Genomic DNA, 22,086 nt, shown 5'->3' with positions numbered 1-22,086 from the left:
ACTTCACCGAGCTGTGGAGTTAATATCCTACTTTTTTTAAGGGTATTTTTTTAACTATGGAAAGCAGTAATGTAATCAGAAGGTGCGAAAGCCCTGCCCAAAAGTGCGGCTCACCACCCCAAGTGCAGAACTGAAAATTCAATTTCACAAAAAGATTTTAGAGTAAAGAGGAGTTGGCATGAGCTCAACTTTTTACCTTCAGTTTTTGCACAGTACTAATGTTATGAAAGAGAGTTTTTAAAGGGGTTTTGGGGTACTGTGTGTATTTACGTGAATGCCGCCAGGAAGGCAGCATTTATACCAAACCTACCAGGGCTGTGGAGTCCGATTTGTGGAGTTGGAGTCGGTGTCCATTTTGGTGGAGTCGGTATAAAATGGACCAAGTCTGACTCCTAATATACACTGCTCAAAAAAATAAAGGGAACACTCAAATAACACATCTTAGATCTGAATGAATGAAATATTCTCATTGAATACTTTGTTCTGTACAAAGTTGAATGTGCTGACAACAAAATCACACAAAAATCATCAATGGAAATCAAATTTATTAACCAATGGAGGCCTGGATTTGGAGTCATCCCCAAAATTAAAGTGGAAAAACACACTACAGGCTGATCCAACTATGATGTAATGTCCTTAAAACAAGTCAAAATGAGGCTCAGTATTGTGTGTGGCCTCCACGTGCCTGTATGACCTCCCTACAACGCCTGGGCATGCTCCTGATGAGGTTGCAGATGGTCTCCTGTGGGATCTCCTCCCAGACCTGGACTAAAGCATCCGCCAACTCCTGGACAGTCTGTGGTGCAACGTGATGTTGGTGGATGGAGCGACATGATGTCCCAGATGTGCTCAATCGGATTCAGGTCTGGGGAACGGGCGGGCCAGTCCATAGCTTCAATCAGGAACTGCTGACACACTCCAGCCATATGAGGTCTGGCATTGTCCTGCATTAGGAGGAATCCAGGGCCAACCGCGACAGCATATGGTCTCACAAGGGGTCTGAGGATCTCATCTCGGTACCTAATGGCAGTCAGGCTACCTCTGGCGAGCACATGGAGGGCTGTGCGGCCTTCCAAAGAAATGCCACCCCACACCATTACTGACCTACTGCCAAATCGGTCATGCTGAAGGATGTTGCAGGCAGCAGATCGCTCTCCACGGCGTCTCCAGACTCTGTCACGTCTGTCACATGTACTCAGTGTGAACCTGCTTTCATCTGTGAAGAGCACAGGGCGCCAGTGGTGACTTTGCCAATCCTGGTGTTCAGTGGCAAATGCCAAGCGTCCTGCACGGTGTTGGGCTGTGAGCACAACTCCCATCTGTGGATGTCGGGCCCTTATACCACCCTCATGGAGTCGGTTTCTAACCGTTTGTGCAGACACTTGCACATTTGTGGCCTGCTGGAGGTCATTTTGCAGGGCTCTGGCAGTGCTCCTCCTGTTCCTCCTTGCACAAAGTCAGAGGTAGCGGTCCTGCTGCTGGGTTGTTGCCCTCCTACGGCCCCCTCCACGTCTCCTGGTGTACTGGCCTGTCTCCTGGTAGCGCCTCCAGCCTCTGGACGCTCCGCTGTCAGACACTGCAAACTTTCTTGCCACAGCTCGCATTGATGTGCCATCCTGGATGAGCTGCACTACCTGAGCAACTTCTGTGGGTTGTAGAGTCACTCTCATGCTACCACGAGTGTGAAAGCACAACCAACATTCAAGTGACCAGTACATCAGCCAGAAAGCATTGGTACTGAGATGTGGTCTGTGGTCCCCACCTGCAGAACCACTCCTTTATTGAGAGTGTCTTGATAATTGCCAATAATTTCCATCTATTGTCTATTTCATTTGCACAACAGCATGTGAAATTGATTGTCAATCAGTGTTGCTTCCTAAGTGGACAGTTTGATTTCACAGAATTTTGATTTACTTGGAGTTATATTCTGTTTAAGTGTTCCCTTTATTTATTTGAGCAGTGTATATAATAAATTGGGTACAGTAGTTCAATGCAGTTTGTGGGGAATATTTTTTCATAAGAATTTGGGAAAGTTATGAAATGTCCTATAAATGTCTGTCCTATTCCTGATCTAAGGGTCTAGACTTTTAGCGGAGATGACTCTGTGCTACAGTAAATTCATCACTTAAACATGAGCCATGTATGAGGGAGTCTGAGTCGTGCAGTTGGAGTCGGTGTCATGGAAATTGAGGAGTTGGAGGTTTGGCTTACCGACTCCACAGCCCTGAAAACGACACTACATATTACATCATGTTCCATGTCTATTCTGTAATGCATATGTTCTTCAGAGCATTGCAGAATATTTCCAGAATTAAAACTATGGCCCCGTTTCATCATTTGCCGTTTTTTTTAAGTCACTTTACTTTTTTTGTCTTGTGGTATTAGTTGACGTTTTGTAGACAAAGTCTTCCAAATGGTGCATGCGGTTCATGAATTTATCGGAAAGTCAAAAATGGTCTGTTTTTTTTGTCTTGAACTATTTTTATGACCTCTTAGCTTAAAAAGTCTCACGTTTTGCAAAATGGCTCTGAAATTGCGCCAAAATACTGAAGTACTCTAAAATACACCAGGAAACTGACTGGAGTGGCGTTACTCCAAATTTTGTGACTTTTTTTTTAAAAAAGTCACAATTGATGAATCAGGCGAAAACATCTGGAATCACTAAACTATGCCCACAAAGTGGAAAAAAATAAAACACAGGTGAGCAGATAGTCTTCAAAAAAAGGCACAAATAGGAGAAAGAATTGAGTGCAAACAAAGAAAAGGCACAAAACTAGACAAAAAAAAAAACAGGCACAAAAGTAATCATGAATCGGGGTCTGTATTTCTAGCAAAATGTTTGGCCAGCATGGTGGCTCAGTGGTTAGCATTGTTATTTTTCAGCGCTGCGGTCCTGGGTTTAAATCCAACCGAGGACAATATATACAAAAAAGATTTTGTATGTTCTCCTGGTGTTTAGTGTGGTTTGCTCCCACACTGCAAAGACATACTGATAGGGAATTTTCGATTGTGAGTCCCAATGGGGACAGTGATGATGTCTATAAAGTGCATCGGAATACAGTGGCAATATATGTATGCAGGTGTATATAATGTAACGCCTGCTGGAATTATTGAGAATTAGATGCCATAGGAAGCTTTTATCATCCAGTTCCCTCTAGTGGTTCTTAGTGGTATTACATGTAGTCATTCAAATATAAGCAGCACTCCTAGATAATATGAATAATTATTTGCGCACGTACAGAACCAAGTTGTGCTCATTGCATAGTGCCCCTCGCAGTATCTTCCACATAACACTCCCTTTTTTCTCCTGTCATGATAAAGAAAGAAGTCACTTAGGCTAGTGTAATGTCTTAAGCTGCTGCAGAGAAAGTGCAGACATTTGATGATAATTTCAAGCATTTGGGACTTGTGTCCAGGACAGCTGGAATTAGGCTATCATGTCCAGATCAGTGACTATCACACCCCAGTGTTTGTGATCTTCTGCAGCGCTGCTTCCTTCTGCCTCTCGTCAAGGCCTAATGAACACAAACCGTGACAGGTGAAATCTTCCTCCAGACCCCAGATTCTCCCATACAAAGAGCCCGGCTTAATCCCTGGCCCTTTGTGTGATTTGGTGATCTGCATGGTCATGAATTCCAGGGATATATTGGCAGGAAACACAAAGCTCCACGGGTAGATTCACCAACCCACAGAGTCATTTAAGTCTTTGTTGTATTGTTTAAAGAGAGATTTCAGAGACAATGGAGTCTGTCCATCAAAGATTAAGCAGACTGGAAGTGTAGTTTATACCAACAAATGATTTTGGCCTTTTGGAGTGTTAACATAGCCACGTAATACTGTCCCTGGACTTAAACACACAATCTAAGTGATGATAAGCAACATTGGACTTAATCGTTTATTCTATGCGCTAAGCTAATTGAAATTCACATAGGTTAATAGTTCACTTCTGGAGTTGTCTAGCTGTGGCCCAAACCCGCATTCTCCAGTGTTTTTTTTTCTATGTAAGAAGCAGGTACATCTCTGCAGGAACAGGATTCTTTCCAAAACTGTGCTGCTCCTTCATTATTTTTCCTAAAATGTATGAATAAACTGACAACTGGGTGTCACCATTGTCCTTGTCAAAGGGGTCTGTCCTAAATAGTCTGCACACATTGGACAGTGTCAGACTGCGTAGGGACACACCTCCAGATAGTAACACCCAGTTGTCAGTTTTTTTCATTCCTTTGTAGGAGGACTAACAGAGGAAAAGTACAAAAGCATAGGTAGACACATGGGCCATAAATCTGTTTACTAAGGCAGACCTGTCAGGAGAGATCTACGGGCCACTTTATTTTTGGTAAAGAACAATTAGTTTTTGCTGTTTTATACATTGTGTTCTCCAATTTAGAAAAAATGTTTTTTTTTTCTGTTAAAGAAAATTTGTCACCAGATTTTTGCCACGTAATCTGAGAGCAGCATAATGTAGGGACAGAGACCCCGATTCCAGCGATGTGTCCCTTACTGGGCTGCTTGCTGTCATTTTGAAAATCTACTGATAAAACAGTGATTATATTACTAGAGGACTAGTAAACCTGCTGCCACGTAGTCCCCCATATTAATGAGCTCTGTACAACACCACCCCCACCACTGATTGGCGGCTTTCTGCCTATTCACAGTGTGGATAGGAAAAACCTGTAGACAGATTACTTTAAAAAAAATAAGTTGTCAATCATTAGAAAAGGCTCTTCCATAAACACCACCAATCTTGTTCGTTGGCAGCATCTGGAATGGCATCTCAGTCTCATAATAGAGGATGATAATGAAGTGGGCTTTTTCTGCAGAAAACATACCAATTTTTCTTTTTGTGATCAAACCTTTTAAGATAAATCCTAAAAGCTCCTGAGTTGACTACTGAAAAACACTGTTACATGAATGTTAAAAAATATGTAAAAAAGTCTTTCACATTTTATATCTGACAAATCCAAGTATTCAATCGAGTGCTTAAGGCTGCTGCACACCTTACCTGCTGGGCTTTTGTAGCCGCAGTGGCTGCCACATCTTTAGTTTCACAACCAGTTCTTTATCAAAGCCATGACAATGCTATATGGGTAGGTTCAGCTGCTGTGGATTTCTGCCACTGATATTATTGCAAATGTGCTGCAGAGTTTTGCTGTGGATTTTTCCCCTTCTAATGCCAACAGTGAAGCTCCCAATGAAAGTCCTCAGAAATTCCACAATGTCTGAACTTCCCCTAACTTTTTGTCTTGTTCTTCTTCTTGGTGCAATTGTGGTCTCGCTTTATGCCACATCACAGCCCAAAATGTGAACTTTCAAAACCATTTTAGATCCCGAACCCAGGCTAGCACAAAAGCAATCACTGAAGATGACAGCGTTCTCATCACTGATAAATATTTATGTCTGGGAACAAGAGTTTCCTATTGTGGGTACTGCTGCCATGACGCGCTAATTCCGTGCTTCATTAAAGTCCCGACAGAAAGCACAATATGGGAAGATCAAGTAGAAGGGTGTTTTTGTTATCATGTTTGCCCGTGGTAATGGAGAATGAAAAGTGATTTGGGAGGGCAAACTTTCCCCTCTTTGAAGCATCACAGTATGGAGTTAGGTGACTTAGGAACCTCTATAGAAGGCTTCTCGGGCACGACTTTTGTGATGGAAATTATTTTTTCATCTCTTGTTTTCCAGCATTCAGATCTTCCTACTTCTCAGATTCACCTTCCTTATGAAAGTGAAGTGTAACCGAATCTGCAGTGACATGAATTTATTGCTTGTCCTACAAAAGAGGACCAATTTGTCTATTACTCCTCCCCATCATTCTGTAACCCTCCATAAACCCTCCTGAATGTGTAGCCCTCCACAGATGTAACACAGTGGGAGATTTTAACCAGCCCTTATTTAAAGGAACTTTAAATAGTGGAAAATTACATAAAGTAAAACCCCTGCTATATCCCGTACACATTTCAAGGTGGTATTATACCTAAACGTCTGGAGATGCCAGTCTAGGGATATTCACTAGCTATAGCCTTCAAAACCTCTTTGGCTTCTTTGGATTTTAATGACAATGGATAATCTGTGAAGAACAATTAGCAAATAATTTGACTTATAGTCACTATTGTAAAGTCATATTCACGATGATGATAGGTTATTTCCTAATTATTAACCAGGAAGTCAGAGAACAAATTAGTAACAAAGGCCAAGTATCCATCCTTCCATTCATCCATCCTTCCATCCATCCATCCATCCATCCTTCCATCCATCCATCCATCCATCCATCCTTCCATCCATCCTTCCATCCATCCATCCATCCATCCATCCATCCTTCCATCCATCCTTCCATCCATCCATCCATACATCCATCTCGTATCTATCTATCCAGTCTGCCCTGTGTTATACCAGCAGTACACTAAATGGTTTATTATGGTTATAAGACACTACATGATATTTTAGAACAAGTATTTTATATGTACTTATTTATGGAAATAGGCCTTTAGTTGTGTGCTTTGATTACATTGTGTAAAATACAGTTTCATAGTTTTTTAGGTTGAAGGCAGTCATAAGTCCATCAGGTTCAACCTATAGCCTTACATGTTGATCCAGAGGAGGCAAAAACCCCATGAGGTTGATGCTAATTGCTCCTTACTAGGGGAAAATTGAAGCTCCATTTATTGTTGACTGACTGCAGCGGTGACTTCACAACAGTAGATGTCGTGAACTGCTGAGCCCAGTGATTACATGCAGAGTCTCCTCCTCTCCAAACCCGGGTACGATCTGCACATTGAAACACATGATATCCACATGTGCACATTGTAATGCAGCGACTTGCTGTCATTACGGTAATGGTCCAGGATGTGTTTTACCTGACCATATACCTTCCCCCTCTCAGGTGACTGGTCACATGACTGTGACATCACACAGGTCCAATATGCACAGTAAAGGTCTGTACACATGACTGGGACAGCACACAGAACCTATACACACAGCTGATTGATCACATGACTGTGACATCAGCAAGGTCCTGTCAGTATGTGTGTGTGTGTGTGTGTGTGTGTGTGTGATCAGGATATATAAACCCTGACAAATTGAGACAGGTGTGTTCTGTGTGAGAGGCATGAGGCCTGTTCCCCATGTGTGTGGGACACCGACCGTGTGAGGCCTAGTGAGGCCGAGTGAACCCTGGTGCCTGAAAGGCCAAGCCTAGATCCTGTGTGGATGCTAGTTGCCTTGGAAGGCAGAAGCTTGAGGAAGAGTCCTGAAAGGCAAAGCCTGGATCCTGTGTGGATGTCAGTGGCCTTTGAGGGAACGACGGCTGGAGACCCCTACCTGGGAAGCCACAAAGCCACAGTGGTGGCGGATTAAATGGACTGCAGCAACTAAACCCGGCAAAGGTAATACACTTTGTTACATGGACTGTGTTATGGTCATTGATAATTTATTACCTTGCCGTAGGCTGTAACCTGGAGCAAGTGGGCCTGTGTGCCACTTGTCTCATGAATATTGTAGATATGTGTGTCGGCGTGCCACGGAGTTGGACCCGGTGAACTGTGGCTTATGATGTAATAAACTGCAACATTGTGAGAAAAACGTAAAGACATTGCACGTGTGCATTGATTGACGCAGCGAAGCGAGTAACCCCCAGTATGATGACTAACGCTGCCTTACAACATGTAGTGATGCGGATTTTATGCGATTCAATGCGAGTCAATGGCTGCGATTCCGCAAAATAATTGGTAGTGCTGCAGATTTTTCCGCAATGATAATCCGCAGCGGAAATTTCCGCAGCATGTGCACAGCACATGCGGATTATCATTGGGGAACATAGCAGACCTTCTACCAAGCGTTTTTTAAGTGTTTCTGCAGCGGAATTGCTGCTGCGGAAACGCTTAAAAACGCATAATGGGCACACAGCCTTAAATGTATTACACTCAGTAAATAATCCAATGTGTAATTTATAGAAAATCAGTATATAAATCTTACAAGTCAGTTTTCGTCCTGACTGCTGCTATCATGGGTGACATTAGTCTGTCTGCACGATGCAGCCCGTCTGTAGATATATGCCATTATTTGATTGTAGAAGTGTATGAAGGAACTTTTACTCCAGGCTTTAAAGCTGGTTCCTGTGATTTAGGAAGGTATGGTACTTTCATTGCTTATAGGCACTTGTATAACAGTTGATGGCTTTTTGATTGGTTCCTGAGCTTTTTACAATCTTATCTACCCGCCATTCATCTTTTCTGTGCTGTGAAGTCTTTTCAGTGTCTCATCTGGGAAGATAAAACTCTCCTCCGGCCTCCTGACCCCCTCATTGAGGACAGCAGCTGTGATAACCCTGTCTTGCCCTAACCCCACATGAGGTCACCCATGAAATTGTCGGACATTCTTCCAATGGAGCAAACAACCATCCCATTGAAATGTGTTGTGCTGCCTTTTATGTTTCATTTGAACTTTTCTCATTCCTAAATCAACTGGGAAAATGGTAGAAAAATTGCTGCACTTGGCTTACAAAATTAGTCTGGGCTGTTTGTTGTTTTCTTCTAGGAGAGAATGAATGCTATTGTGTCCTTTAGAGTCACATCGTCTTAGGCGATAAGAAGCCAACCAATACATGCTATATGTACAAGTGATTCATGGTATCCTCTTTAACAGTAACAAATTTTACTAGCAGTAAAAAGTATTTATTAAGTTCCTATAAATTATATTCAGGTTAATTTACACATTATAATAAGTGCCTATGAATGTATATAGTCCACAATGTCACCATCACTTGCAATCCACATACTATGCAAAATGGTTAGTGCAATTGACAGACATCTTAATTGTCCCTTTTATGTCTAAGTTTCCTTTTTCTCCATCCAGTTTCTTCCCAGAACATTTTAATAAGCAGTTGCCAACCTCTGCCCTCTCGCAGAACACTGCAACCTTATACGGTCTTTGATTTCTGCCTATTTAAAGTTTGATGGTGGGAGCCAAAATGTTAATAAAAGGGTGCTTAATAATGCAGAAGCTAAAAGGACTAGTAAAAAGGGGGTTGTATTATTGACAATTTAATACTTCCAAGGTTGTTCTAGAAGCAATGTAATATTGTGCAAATAGAACTGGAAATCGGTTAATTTAATTACGTAACCAGATATATTCTAGGTGCATACACAAGATGGTAGTCGTGTGATGGAGACTTTACGGCACCACAGAAACTGGCAAAAACATTTTCTTATTTATTTTTTTTTTATGATGGAAAGATCTAGCAAAAAGCACATACAATAATTCTTTAGATTTTTTTTTTTTAACCAAAGTTGCTACCAACATGTGTCATTTAGCAGGAACACAGTTATTACACACAAGGTTTGTTTGCAGTCTGTGACCATGGAGATACATAGGTGTGTAATAAAAGGGGTATTTATAACTTATGCATTTGGGACTTATCCACATTAAATGCCGTAAATGTATAGTAGATGTCGGTTTCACCGCTGGGACCCACATCTGTCTCTTGATGTGCGCAGGTGTTAGTTGCAAGGTGGTCAGAATTCCTATTCATTTACATTGGAATTCCGACCACGTCTCTACTGACAGCAGTGCATGGTGGCGCCTTATTCTCCAGATAGACCAGGTCCTATTGGTGGGGCCGGCATCTAATACACAGTTATGACATATCTGATGAATAATCCATGAATGCATGAGATGGGAATAAACTTTTAACTGGTAATTAAGCCTAGAGAATTAGCTATTAGTGAACACTTCCCATGAACATCATAGCTTACATGTACTATCAAGGGAAATGTAATGAATTTATTATTATTATAGCGCCATTTAATCCATGGCGCTTTGCATGTGAAAAGGGGTATACATAGCAAAAACAATTACAGTAATCTTGAACACAATGTGAAAGCAACTGGTACAGGAGGAGCGAGGACCCTGCCCGCAAGGGCTCACAATCTACAAGGGATGGGTGAGGATACAGTAGGTGAGGGTAGAGCTGGTCACGCAGTGATATGGTGGAGCGAGGGTTACACATATACTGTATCTGAATTTACCCATGGCACAATGTAAAGAATCTAAAACCTACCCAATAGCGACTAGACATACACAAAGCTAGAAACCCAGCTCTGGTTGTATAGTTCAATTTCCATCCATGATTTATTAAATAGCATGAATATCATATTACATTTACATTTCTTTTACATAAAACATAATACATTAGCTATTTATACTGTTCAGGAAAATGTTCTTGATATTACAATGCTTTTCTTAAATCGAACCTGTCAGGTCAAACTGTGGACAGCATGTATCAGCCTCTGTATGTTTTAGGGTGCTTTCAGATTGCGTTCAGGCACCAATTCACATGCGTCTGAACACCCCTACAAAACGGGATTTGGACATGTGTGCCATCGGAGTCATAGACTATAATGGTGCCGGGCAGAGCGCATGTGTACTCTGTCGTGCATAATTTTCGGGCGTGTACGCCTACTGGAGGCAGACACCCATGTTTTATGTGCTTGATGAATCGACACTTTAGTCTGAAAGGGGTTGTCTGGTCAAAAGTGATAAGTCTGCAGTCACTCTTTGTGACTGCAGACTTATGAATCCTTAGAATGCAGGCATTGTGCGCTGTGGGAATTCGCTGGAATGAGACCCGGTAACGAAGGGTATGTACATGTTATACATACCCCCGGCCAGTGGGCGCGGCCTCGCTCTCCATACACTTCTATTGAGTGAGGCCGCGCCTTCTAGTCGGACGCGTCCACTGGCCGTCCATTTCACTAGACGGGGCGTGGCCTCGCTCCATATAAGTGTATGGAGCGAGGTGGCGCTGAACAGACGGGGTATGTATAACTCATACATAGCCTCCGATCCCAGTGCCTGCGCTGGGGGGATTCGTAAGTCTGCAGTCACACAGAGTGACTGCAGACTTTTGACCGGACAACCCCTTTTAGGAAATCTGAAGGATTTTAAGAAAATCCATGAATTGTCCATCAAGATTATGTACAAAGTGACTAATAATTCAGGAAAATAATCTCATTTTTTTTCACAATCTGACATCTTGATTTGCTATCCCAATGATATATGTATGATGAAACCTGCTCTTTTTAATGATTATTTATATTATTATAGGACTGCAGACACATAAAATAAACCCAGCAATGCTCAGCATCCCCCAGGACCTGTGCTGTGGCATCTATTTACAATCAGTGATGTCACTGCTGCAATGCATGAGATCACTGCATGTAATCACTGGGCTCAGCAGTTCATGACATCTACTGTTGTGACATCACCGCTGCAGCCAGTCAACAATAAATGGAGCTTCAATGGAGAGACACTGAGAGATCTGGGGTGGAAGTATATTGATGTGCTTGGTATTTTCTATGGGTACTACCATACAATGAAAAAAAAACTGAACTCCTTTGGAAACCCTTCAAAAGGAAGCTGAAGACCTACCTCTTCCGACATGCCTACAACCTACAGTAACAATAAGTGATAGAAATGCAAACTAATCCAGAAGGAGGGGAAGAAGCACACTTATGTTTGCAGACCAGTCACTTTGGGTCTTAATTAAATGGGAACATTCATTAACTGGGGTCTAGGAGAAAGGCTAGCTTAACTCTCTTTTATTGCCTGCATGACATCACAGGGTGTGCATGGGGCCAGGTGTTTCATTCCACAATAGAAATATCTTTGCATGCCACTCTGCATTTAGCTCTCCAGTCATAGACACATTTCTAGGAAATAACAAATAAAATTTACCCTGGCAGGTTACTACAAGTGTATTAATAGCAGTGGGGTCTACTAGTATGCACTAACTTCATGAAGCCTGGAATTCCTTATGTGAAATAAGCCATAAGCTCCCCCTGCTGATAAATAACTAGAATGACAGTATTATTTTTATGTGTTTTTGTACGTATGGAAATAACATGTACATGTATGATAACAAAAAAAGATGTACAGCATTCATCAGGTTTAGAATCTATAACTTTGTTTCAAATAAATTGTTTAAAATAAAAGTACACAAAAAATACATATACACACATATATATTATACACTGCTCAAAAAATAAAGGGAACACTTAAACAACAGAATATAACTCCAAGTAAATCAAACTTCTGTGAAATCAAACTGTCCACTTAGGAAGCAACACTGATTGACAATCAATTTCACATGCTATTGTGCAAATGGAATAGACAATAGATGGAAATTATTGGCAATTAAGACACACTCAATAAAGGAGTGATTCTGCAGGTGGGGACCACAGACCACATCTCAGTACCAATGCCACACAGCCCTCCATGTGCTCTCCAGAGGTAGCCTGACTGTCATTAGGTACCGAGATGAGATCCTCAGACCCCTTGTGAGACCATATGCTGGTGCGGTTGGCCCTGGGTTCCTCCTAATGCAGGACAATGCCAGACCTCATGTGGCTGGAGTGTGTCAGCAGTTCCTGCAAGATGAAGGCATTGAAGCTATGGACTGGCCCGCCCCTTCCCCAGACCTGAATCCGATTGAGCACATCTGGGACATCATGTCTCTCTCCATCCACCAACGTCACGTTGCATCACAGACTGTCCAGGAGTTGGCAGATGCTTTAGTCCAGGTCTGGGAGGAGATCCCACAGGAGACCATCCGCAACCTCATCATGAGCATGCCCAGGCGTTGTAGGGAGGTCATACAGGCACGTGGAGGCCACACACAATACTGAGCCTCATTTTGACTTGTTTTAAGGACATTACATCAAAGTTGGATCAGCCTGTAGTGTGTTTTTCCACTTTGGGGAATGGGCGGGCCAGTCCATAGCTTCAATGCCTTCATCTTGCAGGAACTGCTGACACAATCCAGCCACATGAGGTCTGGCATTGTCCTGCATTAGGAGGAACCCAGGGCCAACCGCACCAGCATATGGTCTCACAAGGGGTCTGAGGATCTCATCTCGGTACCTAATGGCAGTCAGGCTACCTCTGGCGAGCACATATAGGGCCGTGCGGAAATCCAAAGAAATGCCACCCCACACCATTACTGACCCACTGCCAAACCGGTCATGCTGAAGGATGTTGCAGGCAGCAGATTGCTCTCCATGACATCTCCAGACTGTCACGTCTGTCACATGTGCTCAGTGTGAACCTGCTTTCATCTGTGAAGAGCACAGGGCGCCAGTGGCGACTTTGCCAATCCTGGTGTTCTGTGGCAAATGCCAAGCGTGCTGCATGGTGTTGGGCTGTGAGCACAACCCCCATCTGTGAATGTCGGGCCGTCATACCACCCTCATGGAGTCCGTTTCTAACCGTTTGTGCAGACACATGCACATTTGTGGCCTGCTGGAGGTCATTTTGCAGGGCTCTGGCAATGCTCCTCCTGTTCCTCCTTGCACAAAGGCGGAGGTAGCGGTCCTGCTGCTGGGTTGTTGCCCTCCTACGGCCCCCTCCACGTCTCTTGGTGTACTGGCCTGTCTCCTGGTAGTGCCTCCAGCCTCTCTACACTACGCTGACAGACACAGCAAACCTTCTTGCCACAGATCGCATTGATGTGCCATCGTGGAGGAGATCCCACAGGAGACCATCCGCAACCTCATCAGGAGCATGCCCAGGCATTGTAGGGAGGTCATACAGGCACGTGGAGGCCACACACAATACTGAGCCTCATTTTGACTTGTTTTAAGGACATTACATCAAAGTTGGATCAGCCTGTAATGTGTTTTTCCACTTTAATTTTGGGGGTGACTCCAAATCCAGGCCTCCATTGGTTAATAAATTTGATTTCCATTGATGATTTTTGTGTGATTTTGTTGTCAGCACATTCAGCTTTGTACAGAACAAAGTATTCAATGAGAATATTTTATTCATTCAGATCCAGGATGTGTTATTTGAGTGTTCCCTTTATTTTTTTGAGCAGTGTATATATGTGTATATATATATATATATATCAATCATATTTTAAAGACATACTTAAAGGGGTTGCCCGCTGCGCCGCCATGATGCTCAGCTTGCCAGAGTAGACATTATCACAATGTGTGGGCTGTGCTCACACAAGGATGAGATCTGGAGAGTGTAAGCAAAGTTTTTTATTCACAACATGTGTTTTGGCTATTTTTCAAGGTAAAAATTCAAATGTCATACAGGTGAGTGCCGCAATCAACCTTGCTTTTATGCTATGGGTTAAAAAATGTTCTACTAATCTCACTCATCAAAATTTTGGAAAATGTTCTTGTGTTCAGTGAGATATTGATTTAAATCTTACTTTTCAAAGGAGGTGTACTTATTTATGCTGAGGACTGTGGATGGGTGTGTATATATCTATAATATAACTCTTTAAGCGTGTCTCTGTCTGAAGCCTCGATAGACTGCGCATGCGTGACGCGCAGTCTGGCTCCAGACAGAAGCAGGCATCCAGCCGTTACAGGTAAGAGGAGGTGTATGGCGCCAGAGATCACGGTATGCGCAGACACTGAACGCGTACCGCGATATCCGGCGCCATACTTGCATACTTACCTGACCAGGAGGAGCGTTGCCGCTGCGCCTCTCTCTTCGCCGGAGACCGGGGCAGGAGTGAGGCGTCGGATCGGCGCATAGCGCTATCCGGCGCCATTTTACTGAAGACACATTTGCAGTGTGTCTTCAGCAAAATGGCGCCAAACAGCGCGGTGCTCCGGTGCCGCACTCCTCCCCCGGCCTCCGGCAGAACAGGACGCAGCAGCGCTGGAGCACAGAGAAGAAAGGTAAGTATAACTGTTTATTTTTTTGTATGTGTGTACCGTGTGTAAGGGATGAGGGGGCCACACATACCAGGCTTGTGGGGTGAGAGGACCATGCATACCAGGATTGTGGGGTGAGGGGATCATGCATACCAGGATGAGGGGTACCACACATACCTGGATTGGGGGGTGAGGGGATCATGCATACCAGGATTGGGGGTGGTGAGGGGACCAAGCATACCAGGATTGGGGGATGAGGGGACCATGCATACCAAGATGAGGGGTACCACACATACCATTATTGGGGGGTGAGGGGACCATTCATACCAGGATTCGGGGGTGAGGGGACCATGCATACCAGGATTGGGGGTGAAGGGACCATGCATACCAGGATTGAGGGGTGAGGGGACCATGCATACCAGGATGAGGGGTACCACACATACCATTATTGGGGGGTGAGGAGATCATGCATACCAGGATTGAGGGGTGAGGGGTACCATACATACCAGGATTGGGGGGTGAGGGGACCATGCATACCAGGATTGGGGGGTCAGGGGATCATGCATACCAGGATGAGGGGTACCACACATACCATTATAGGGGGGTGAGGAGACCATGCATACCAGGATTGGGAGGTGAGGGGTACCACACATACCAGGATTGGGGGGTGAGGGGACTATGCATACCAGGATTGGGGGGTGAGGGGACCATGCATACCAGGATAGGGGGGTGAGGGGACCATGCATACCAGGATTGGGGGGTGAGGGGTGCCATGCATACCAGAATAAGGATGTGAGGAGTGCCATGCATACCAGAATAGGGATGAGGGGTACCATACATACCAGCATAGGAATGCGGGGTACCATACATACCAGGATGAGGGGTACCACACATACCATTATTGGGGGGTGAGGGGACCATTCATACCAGGATTCGGGGGTGAGGGGACCATGCATACCAGGATTGGGGGTGAGGGGACCATGCATACCAGGATTGAGGGGTGAGGGGACCATGCATACCAGGATGAGGGGTACCACACATACCATTATTGGGGGGTGAGGAGACCATGCATACCAGGATTGGGGGGTGAAGGGTACCACACATACCAGGATTTGGGGGGTGAGGGGACCATGCATACCAGGATAGGGATGAGGGGTACCATGTATGCCAGGATAGGGATGAGGGGTGCCATGTATACCAGGATTGGGGATGAGGGGCCCATGCATACCAGGATAGGGATGAGGAGTGCCATGCATACCAGAATGTGGGTGAGGGGCCCATGCATACCAGGATGAGGGATACCATACATACCAGGATAGGGATGAGGGATGGGGTACCACACATACCAGGATTGGGGATGAGGAGTACCACACATACCAGGATTGGAGGTGAGGGGTGCCATGCATACCAGGATTGGGGATGACGGGTGCCATGCATACCAGGATTGGGGATGACGGGTGCCATGCATACCAGGATTGGGGATGACGGGTGCCATGCATACCAGGATTGGGGGTGAGGGGTGCCATGCATACCAGGATAGGATGGTGGGGACAGGATGGGGGCAGCACAAATTCCAGGAGGGGGGCAGCACATACCAGCATGGGAGACCATATATCAATAAAAATGCTCGCCACCCGGGCGTAGAACGGGTTCAATAGCCAGTGTATATGTGTATATATATATATATATATATATATATATATATACTTTATGTAGTTATCACACTCATACTGTAAGATGTATCCTCATTACATAAACACCATATATTTTGAAAAATATATGCACATTATATTCACATCTAATACACTGTAAGTATGTAGAACACACTTTTTACATATTTTCGCTGGAGAGGGAGTTCAGAAAATGTGCACAACTAGCATCTTCCTTAGCCTCTCCTGTTCGCAGCCTGGCACTGTACTTGCAAGCATCTCCAGTGCCACCTCCTTCACTAATCTACCTGCTGAGTTGTAAACAGCGTGATATATCTGTTACTGCTGTGGATGTCAGCTCTTTTAGTGCAGGGAAGCAGAGCACTTGGAGTTAAAGGGGTATTCTCATGTTGTGAAATTAGGATAGTTAGACAGCATGAAAATAAACAAGTTTGGAATTGACTTTCCATTTCTGTCTATTGTCTTTCTATGAGATCTTTTTTCATTGTTTACAGTTCATTGTCAAAGAGACTGACCACCAGAGCCTGACCAAGTGTGTGTGGTAACTACATTCTAGGCTGAGGTGTTAACTCTTGAGATCCCTGCCACCTCTCTCCGCCTATTAAAGGGTACCTGTCACTAGAAATAACGCTGTTAACCTTCAAATATGCGGTTAATCTGCAGGTTAACAGTGTTATTATGCTGCCAGGCGCCTGAACGCAGCCGAATGCTGTGGGGAGAAAATTAGCTTTATTCTCCCTGCCAGCATTCGGATTCAGTTGTGGGGGGCGGGGGTAGCGCCAATTCAGTCACTGCTCTGAGTACACAGATTGGCCACTGTAACCGCGCCGCCGGCCCTGACTGACTGCTGGCCTCAATGTAGAGCCAGTGTCAGTCAGAGCTGGGGGTGCGCTTACAGCAGCCGCTCTGTATACTCAGAGCAGTGACAGAACCCACGGCGCCCCCGCCTCCATGACAGAGTCCAAATGATGGCGGGGAAAACAAAAGTGAATTTTCTCCCTGCTGCATTCAGCTGCATGCAGGCTCCGGGCAGCATAATAACGCTGTTAATCTGTAAATTAACCACATGTCTGCAGATTAACAGCGTTATTTCTGGTGACAGGTTACATTTCATTTCTAGAGAGCACAAATTAATTGTTTCCAAGGCATCGGAGTGATTGTTAATGTTTTTTTATTATCCAGAATATATACTCAAGCCATAATGCATGTTTTGGCTGACAAGGGACCTTTCTCAGCTGTCTACTTACAAATACTGAGGAAAAATACTGACCAAATACTGATAGTGGGGCCTTAGCCTTACACCAATAATTCTATAGAGAAGTTAACAGTGCTGCTCACCTCCCCTTTCTGTCAGCTCCTGATCTGCATCTGCTGTTATCAGTTTTGCAGAATCATAGTGAACAAAAAATCACTGTAATTTCAATATGAAAATTTAGCGACAGCCATGTAGACTTTGGAGCAAGCACATTGTCAGACCTGAATGTGTCACAGAGACACATGCAAGTCTGCAGAATGACTATGCTAATCAGTCAGAATTGTCACTAAGGGAGGAGGCTGGGGAACTGAAACTAACTTTTTTAAGGGAATCTGTTTTCACCATTTTATACCCCATATTAATGACGTGTATGTAAAGGTGTTTTAATGATAATTACATTTCTTGTAGCAATCAGTTTTGCTGTTTTAGAGAAATCTATAGTTGACATTGTATTCAAATGAGTTGCAAGTGCGGTATGGGAGGACCATGCAATGGCAACTCTCCTGCCTCCTTAACTATTCCTTGTCTGCTGCTTGTCTCCTGAATAAAGCTGTGTGCCCACTATGCGTTTTTTAAGCGTTTCCGCAGCGGCAATTCCGCTGCAGAAACGCTTAAAAAACGCTTGGTAGAAGGTCTGCCATTTTCCCCAATGATAATCCACATGTGCTGTGCACATGCTGCAGAAATTTCCGCTGCGGATTATCATTGCAGAAAAATCCACAGCACTACCAATTATTTTGCGGAAGCGCCGTGTTTCGCCGCCATTGACTTGCATTTAAACGCATGGAATCCGCATCACTGCATCTGTACATGCGGATTTCATGCGTTTCAATGTGCGGATTGTACCCGGGTTTGGAGAAGAGGAGACTCTCCTCCGGACCCGGGTACCATAGTACCTTTAAAAAAAAGAATAGAATAAAAAATAAATATTATACTTACCTTCTGATGGCCTCCGGTGTCCTTATCCGATGCGTCCTGGCTTGCCGGCAGCTCGCGGTGGACTCAAGGACCTGCAGTGACGTCATTTAGACGGGTCACGCGACCGCTGACATCGGCATGTCCTTTAGTCCACCGCGAGCTGCCGGCACATAGCCTTAGGAACCGGCATGGATTTATATAGTGTGACCAAGTAATAGTTAAAAAAAAGAATAAAAATGGTAAAAAATAAAAAAAAAAGATTATACTCACCTTCCGGTGTCTTCCCGGTGTCATCTCTGCTGTGTCCAGTCTCTTGCATTGCTTGCGGTGGTGTGAAGGACCTGCGGTGACGTCATTGAGTCATGTGATGGGTCACATGACTCAGTGACGTCATGGCAGGTCCTTCACAACAGCGCGAACATTGCAAGAGACCAGACGGCGTGGACAAAACATCGGGAGGACATCGGAAGGTAAGTATAAACTTTATTTTTTATTTTAAATTCTTTTTTTTACAGATTCTATGGTACCCGGGTCTGGAGGAGAGTCTCCTCTCCTCTACACCCGGGTACCATCCGCACATTAGAACGTGCCAATTACGCAAGTACAGATGCAGTCTTGCGGAATTGGCGCGTTCTAATGCAAGTCAATAGCGACGATTACGCTGCGTGTCCGCAAAATTAATGGACATGCTGCGTATTTTTGAGCGCAGCATAAACGCTGCGGAAAAATCCGCAGCATGGGCATTGAAAGTGCGGAATTGCATTGGAGACCATGGGGGAAGGTTTACCAAGCGTTTACGCTGCGGAAATAAACTTCCGTTATACAGACAAACATTTACAGATACAATACTAATCTCAAATGTATACTAATTGAAGGATTTCATTAGAGATTAACCTAATCTGTCTCACATTCATTCATTCATACTTCTTTACCTTAGTTAGGATAGGATTAACTCCTCATTATACTTCTGAAGAATAGGTTAATTACTTTTTCACTTTTTTGTCCTAAAGGCTTTGCCTGTCTTTGCTACTAGTTTTCTTTTTTATTGCTCTACTGCATCTGAAATAAAAAAATGAAATAACTTTGCAGCTAGCCTCGGCTACAAACACCCTACAGCTTTGTGTAAACGCCACTATGCCAATCAATATGTCTTTGTGGTTGTAAACTGCAAACAAACAAAAAAAAAGTTAACTTTTTAACCAGCGTTGGCCAAAAAATGGGAAAATGGGTGTGTTTTACCAGAAAAGGAAGTGGCCAAAAAGTTTTAGACCAATTTATTTTAAGCATGAAGCCAGAAAACAGCAACAATATTTTGCTGCAAATCTAAGCCTGCTCATAGAATGGGTAGATTTATTTTTCGGACTTTAGGGTAGTCTAAAAAATGCACCAAAATGTGCCTTTTGAATATAGTGCATTTGGTGCAATTTACGCATGATCTTTTTATTAGGATGACAAATAAAACACCAGCATTAATAAATCTGCCCAGAGTATCAGCTTTTACCGGAGTGTTCTTTTAAAATATAAATGAAAAATGTTTAATAATGGGGGAGGAGGCTGGCTATTATTATTGAAGATACTTACAGTATAAGAAGACTTATTTACAGGATGTGTCCCATTGGAAAAAATGTGCAAAAAAGGTATGCTGTACTCTAGAAGAAAGAAAGCTATCACACACCAGGCAAGCTAGAGGCTCCTCCAAAAGGAAGAGATGTCCATCTACAATTAGCTGTTTTGTGGTTCTTGCCCATCATCAGTGCAGAGCAGCGTGCCTCTTCTCCTTTTGGAGGGTCTCCGATAAGGCTGGTATGAGGCATTTTTATGTCCTATGGAGGATAGCTGATTTGTTAGAAAGGAAAAGATATAAAGGATTTTTAAGATGAGGAAAATTAGCTACTGCCTGTTTTTCGTTATTCTCTGTAAATCACCATTGCAAAATGATAGGTTGAACTAAATAGACATTTTTTAATTATACTTACAATGGTTCTATGCTATAAAAGACATCCATTTTTTTCTTCTCAAGTTCACAGCTGTTTGAAGTGGTGATTTAGATCTCATGTTTGCATTGTCGCCTCTACTATCTATATTAGCATATTTTGTGTTTGTTTATATAATCTGCCATACTATACTATTTAATTTTTTTTTATTGATATTTTTTAATGATTTTATGAATATATTGTGTCTTTCTCTCTAGGGTCGCCCTGGTCAGCTTGGACCACAAGGTCCAATGGGGCCCCCAGGATTTTCTGGACCAGCTGGTGTTAGCGGACCTAAAGGTGAAAGAGGATTTCAAGGATCACCAGGACCATCGGGACCAAAAGGAGAGCAGGTCTGATTAATTATGCATTTAGCTCATGTTCATTCTGAAATAATCTATAAAGGGCACGGGCACACATCATGACACACACCTATGGAGCTTCTGTAGATAAGACTCCCAGTTCTGTCTTCTTCTAGTAGGAGCTACAAACATACAGAAGGTATCGCTCTTCATGGACAGGGCAACATCAGCAAATAACAGAATTTGGAGAATTTACCCTGGCAAACTTTCTGCCTCAGATGGGGAAGCATGTGTTAGCATTAGTCAATACCAAAAATATGACCTCAAAATTAATTTTTACTAGAGGTCCCCATCACATATATGTACGTTCTCGTGTGACCGTGGGTTCAGTTTTAAGCTTTGAACTTTCACTTTAATTTCAGATGGTCCACATGATAAAAAATGGTTGACATCTAGGGTTTAGAGCTTGTTTACCTTGTCAAATATTATTTTACAGTACTTATATCAGGAATGTTGCTAGGGTCTTAAAAATATGTCTCCCCACACAGCACTCTCTATCCCCCCACCACTATCTCCCGCCACGTAAAAGAAAATCTAAACATTGTGCCAGTCACTGGCAAAGTACTAGAGGGGAGATTTGTTAGCTCCAGTAATTAAACATAGAAAAAATGATCCAGCATACGAAGTGATGAGAGGGATTAATCAGCCATGTTTGGTGCTACAGTGATTAAACACCTGTAGAGAGGGAGGAGATCAGAGGATAAATTCCCAGCCTTTTAGAGCATTTGGTGTGGGGTGGGTCTGGGAGCACAAGCTCTGGAACTGTATTGTCATGTGAAGGAAAGATAAACCTTGGTTTATTTGTTCCTGAAGTGGGTGGTTTCCCATTGCAGCAAGGACTGTGTTTTCCTGTTAGGCCGGGATGGCCATGTTTGTTTTGCTAACATTGCCGTGGTTTATGCAGTACTCTTAATAAACCCAGCGGAGAGACAGTGTTCCTGTGTCTACCTCCATGTGCAGCCAAGTGAACCGATCTACTACATGTATAATTATTGTATAGCACTGTTGCTGCATAATAAGACCCCCCTGTACACTCCTTTGATGGTTATGGTGTCCCAAGTGCCCCCTTCAAGTAATAACAACCCCTGACTGTACTTTTAAAGTAACAATGCCCCCGAAAAAAAGTAAAAATGCTTCAAGTGCCCATTTAAAATGTAATACTGCCCACATACCACCTTTAAAAATTAATAATGACCCCTGAGTGCCCCAATCAATCATGCCATCTTTTTGCAGAAATAACTG

General features: G+C 43.5%; 1 protein-coding gene across 3 annotated transcripts in view; it reads left to right on the top strand.

Moving 5' to 3' along the window:
* Positions 1 to 22,086, top strand: part of COL4A6 (collagen type IV alpha 6 chain) — a 276,656-nt gene that overhangs the window by 152,149 nt on the left and 102,421 nt on the right. For all 3 annotated transcript variants that reach the window (XM_073641112.1, XM_073641113.1, XM_073641111.1), the window contains exon 5: positions 20,701 to 20,835. In XM_073641112.1, coding sequence (XP_073497213.1) covers positions 20,701 to 20,835 — 135 coding nt within the window. The remainder of the gene's footprint in view (positions 1 to 20,700; positions 20,836 to 22,086) is intronic.

Source organism: Phyllobates terribilis, unplaced genomic scaffold, assembly GCF_046119375.1.
Source record: "Phyllobates terribilis strain yellow unplaced genomic scaffold, ASM4611937v1 Scaffold_7__3_contigs__length_470593459, whole genome shotgun sequence".
NCBI lineage: Eukaryota > Metazoa > Chordata > Amphibia > Anura > Dendrobatidae > Phyllobates > Phyllobates terribilis.
Note: the sequence above shows the minus strand (reverse complement) of the source record. Positions and strands in the feature narration are given on the sequence as shown.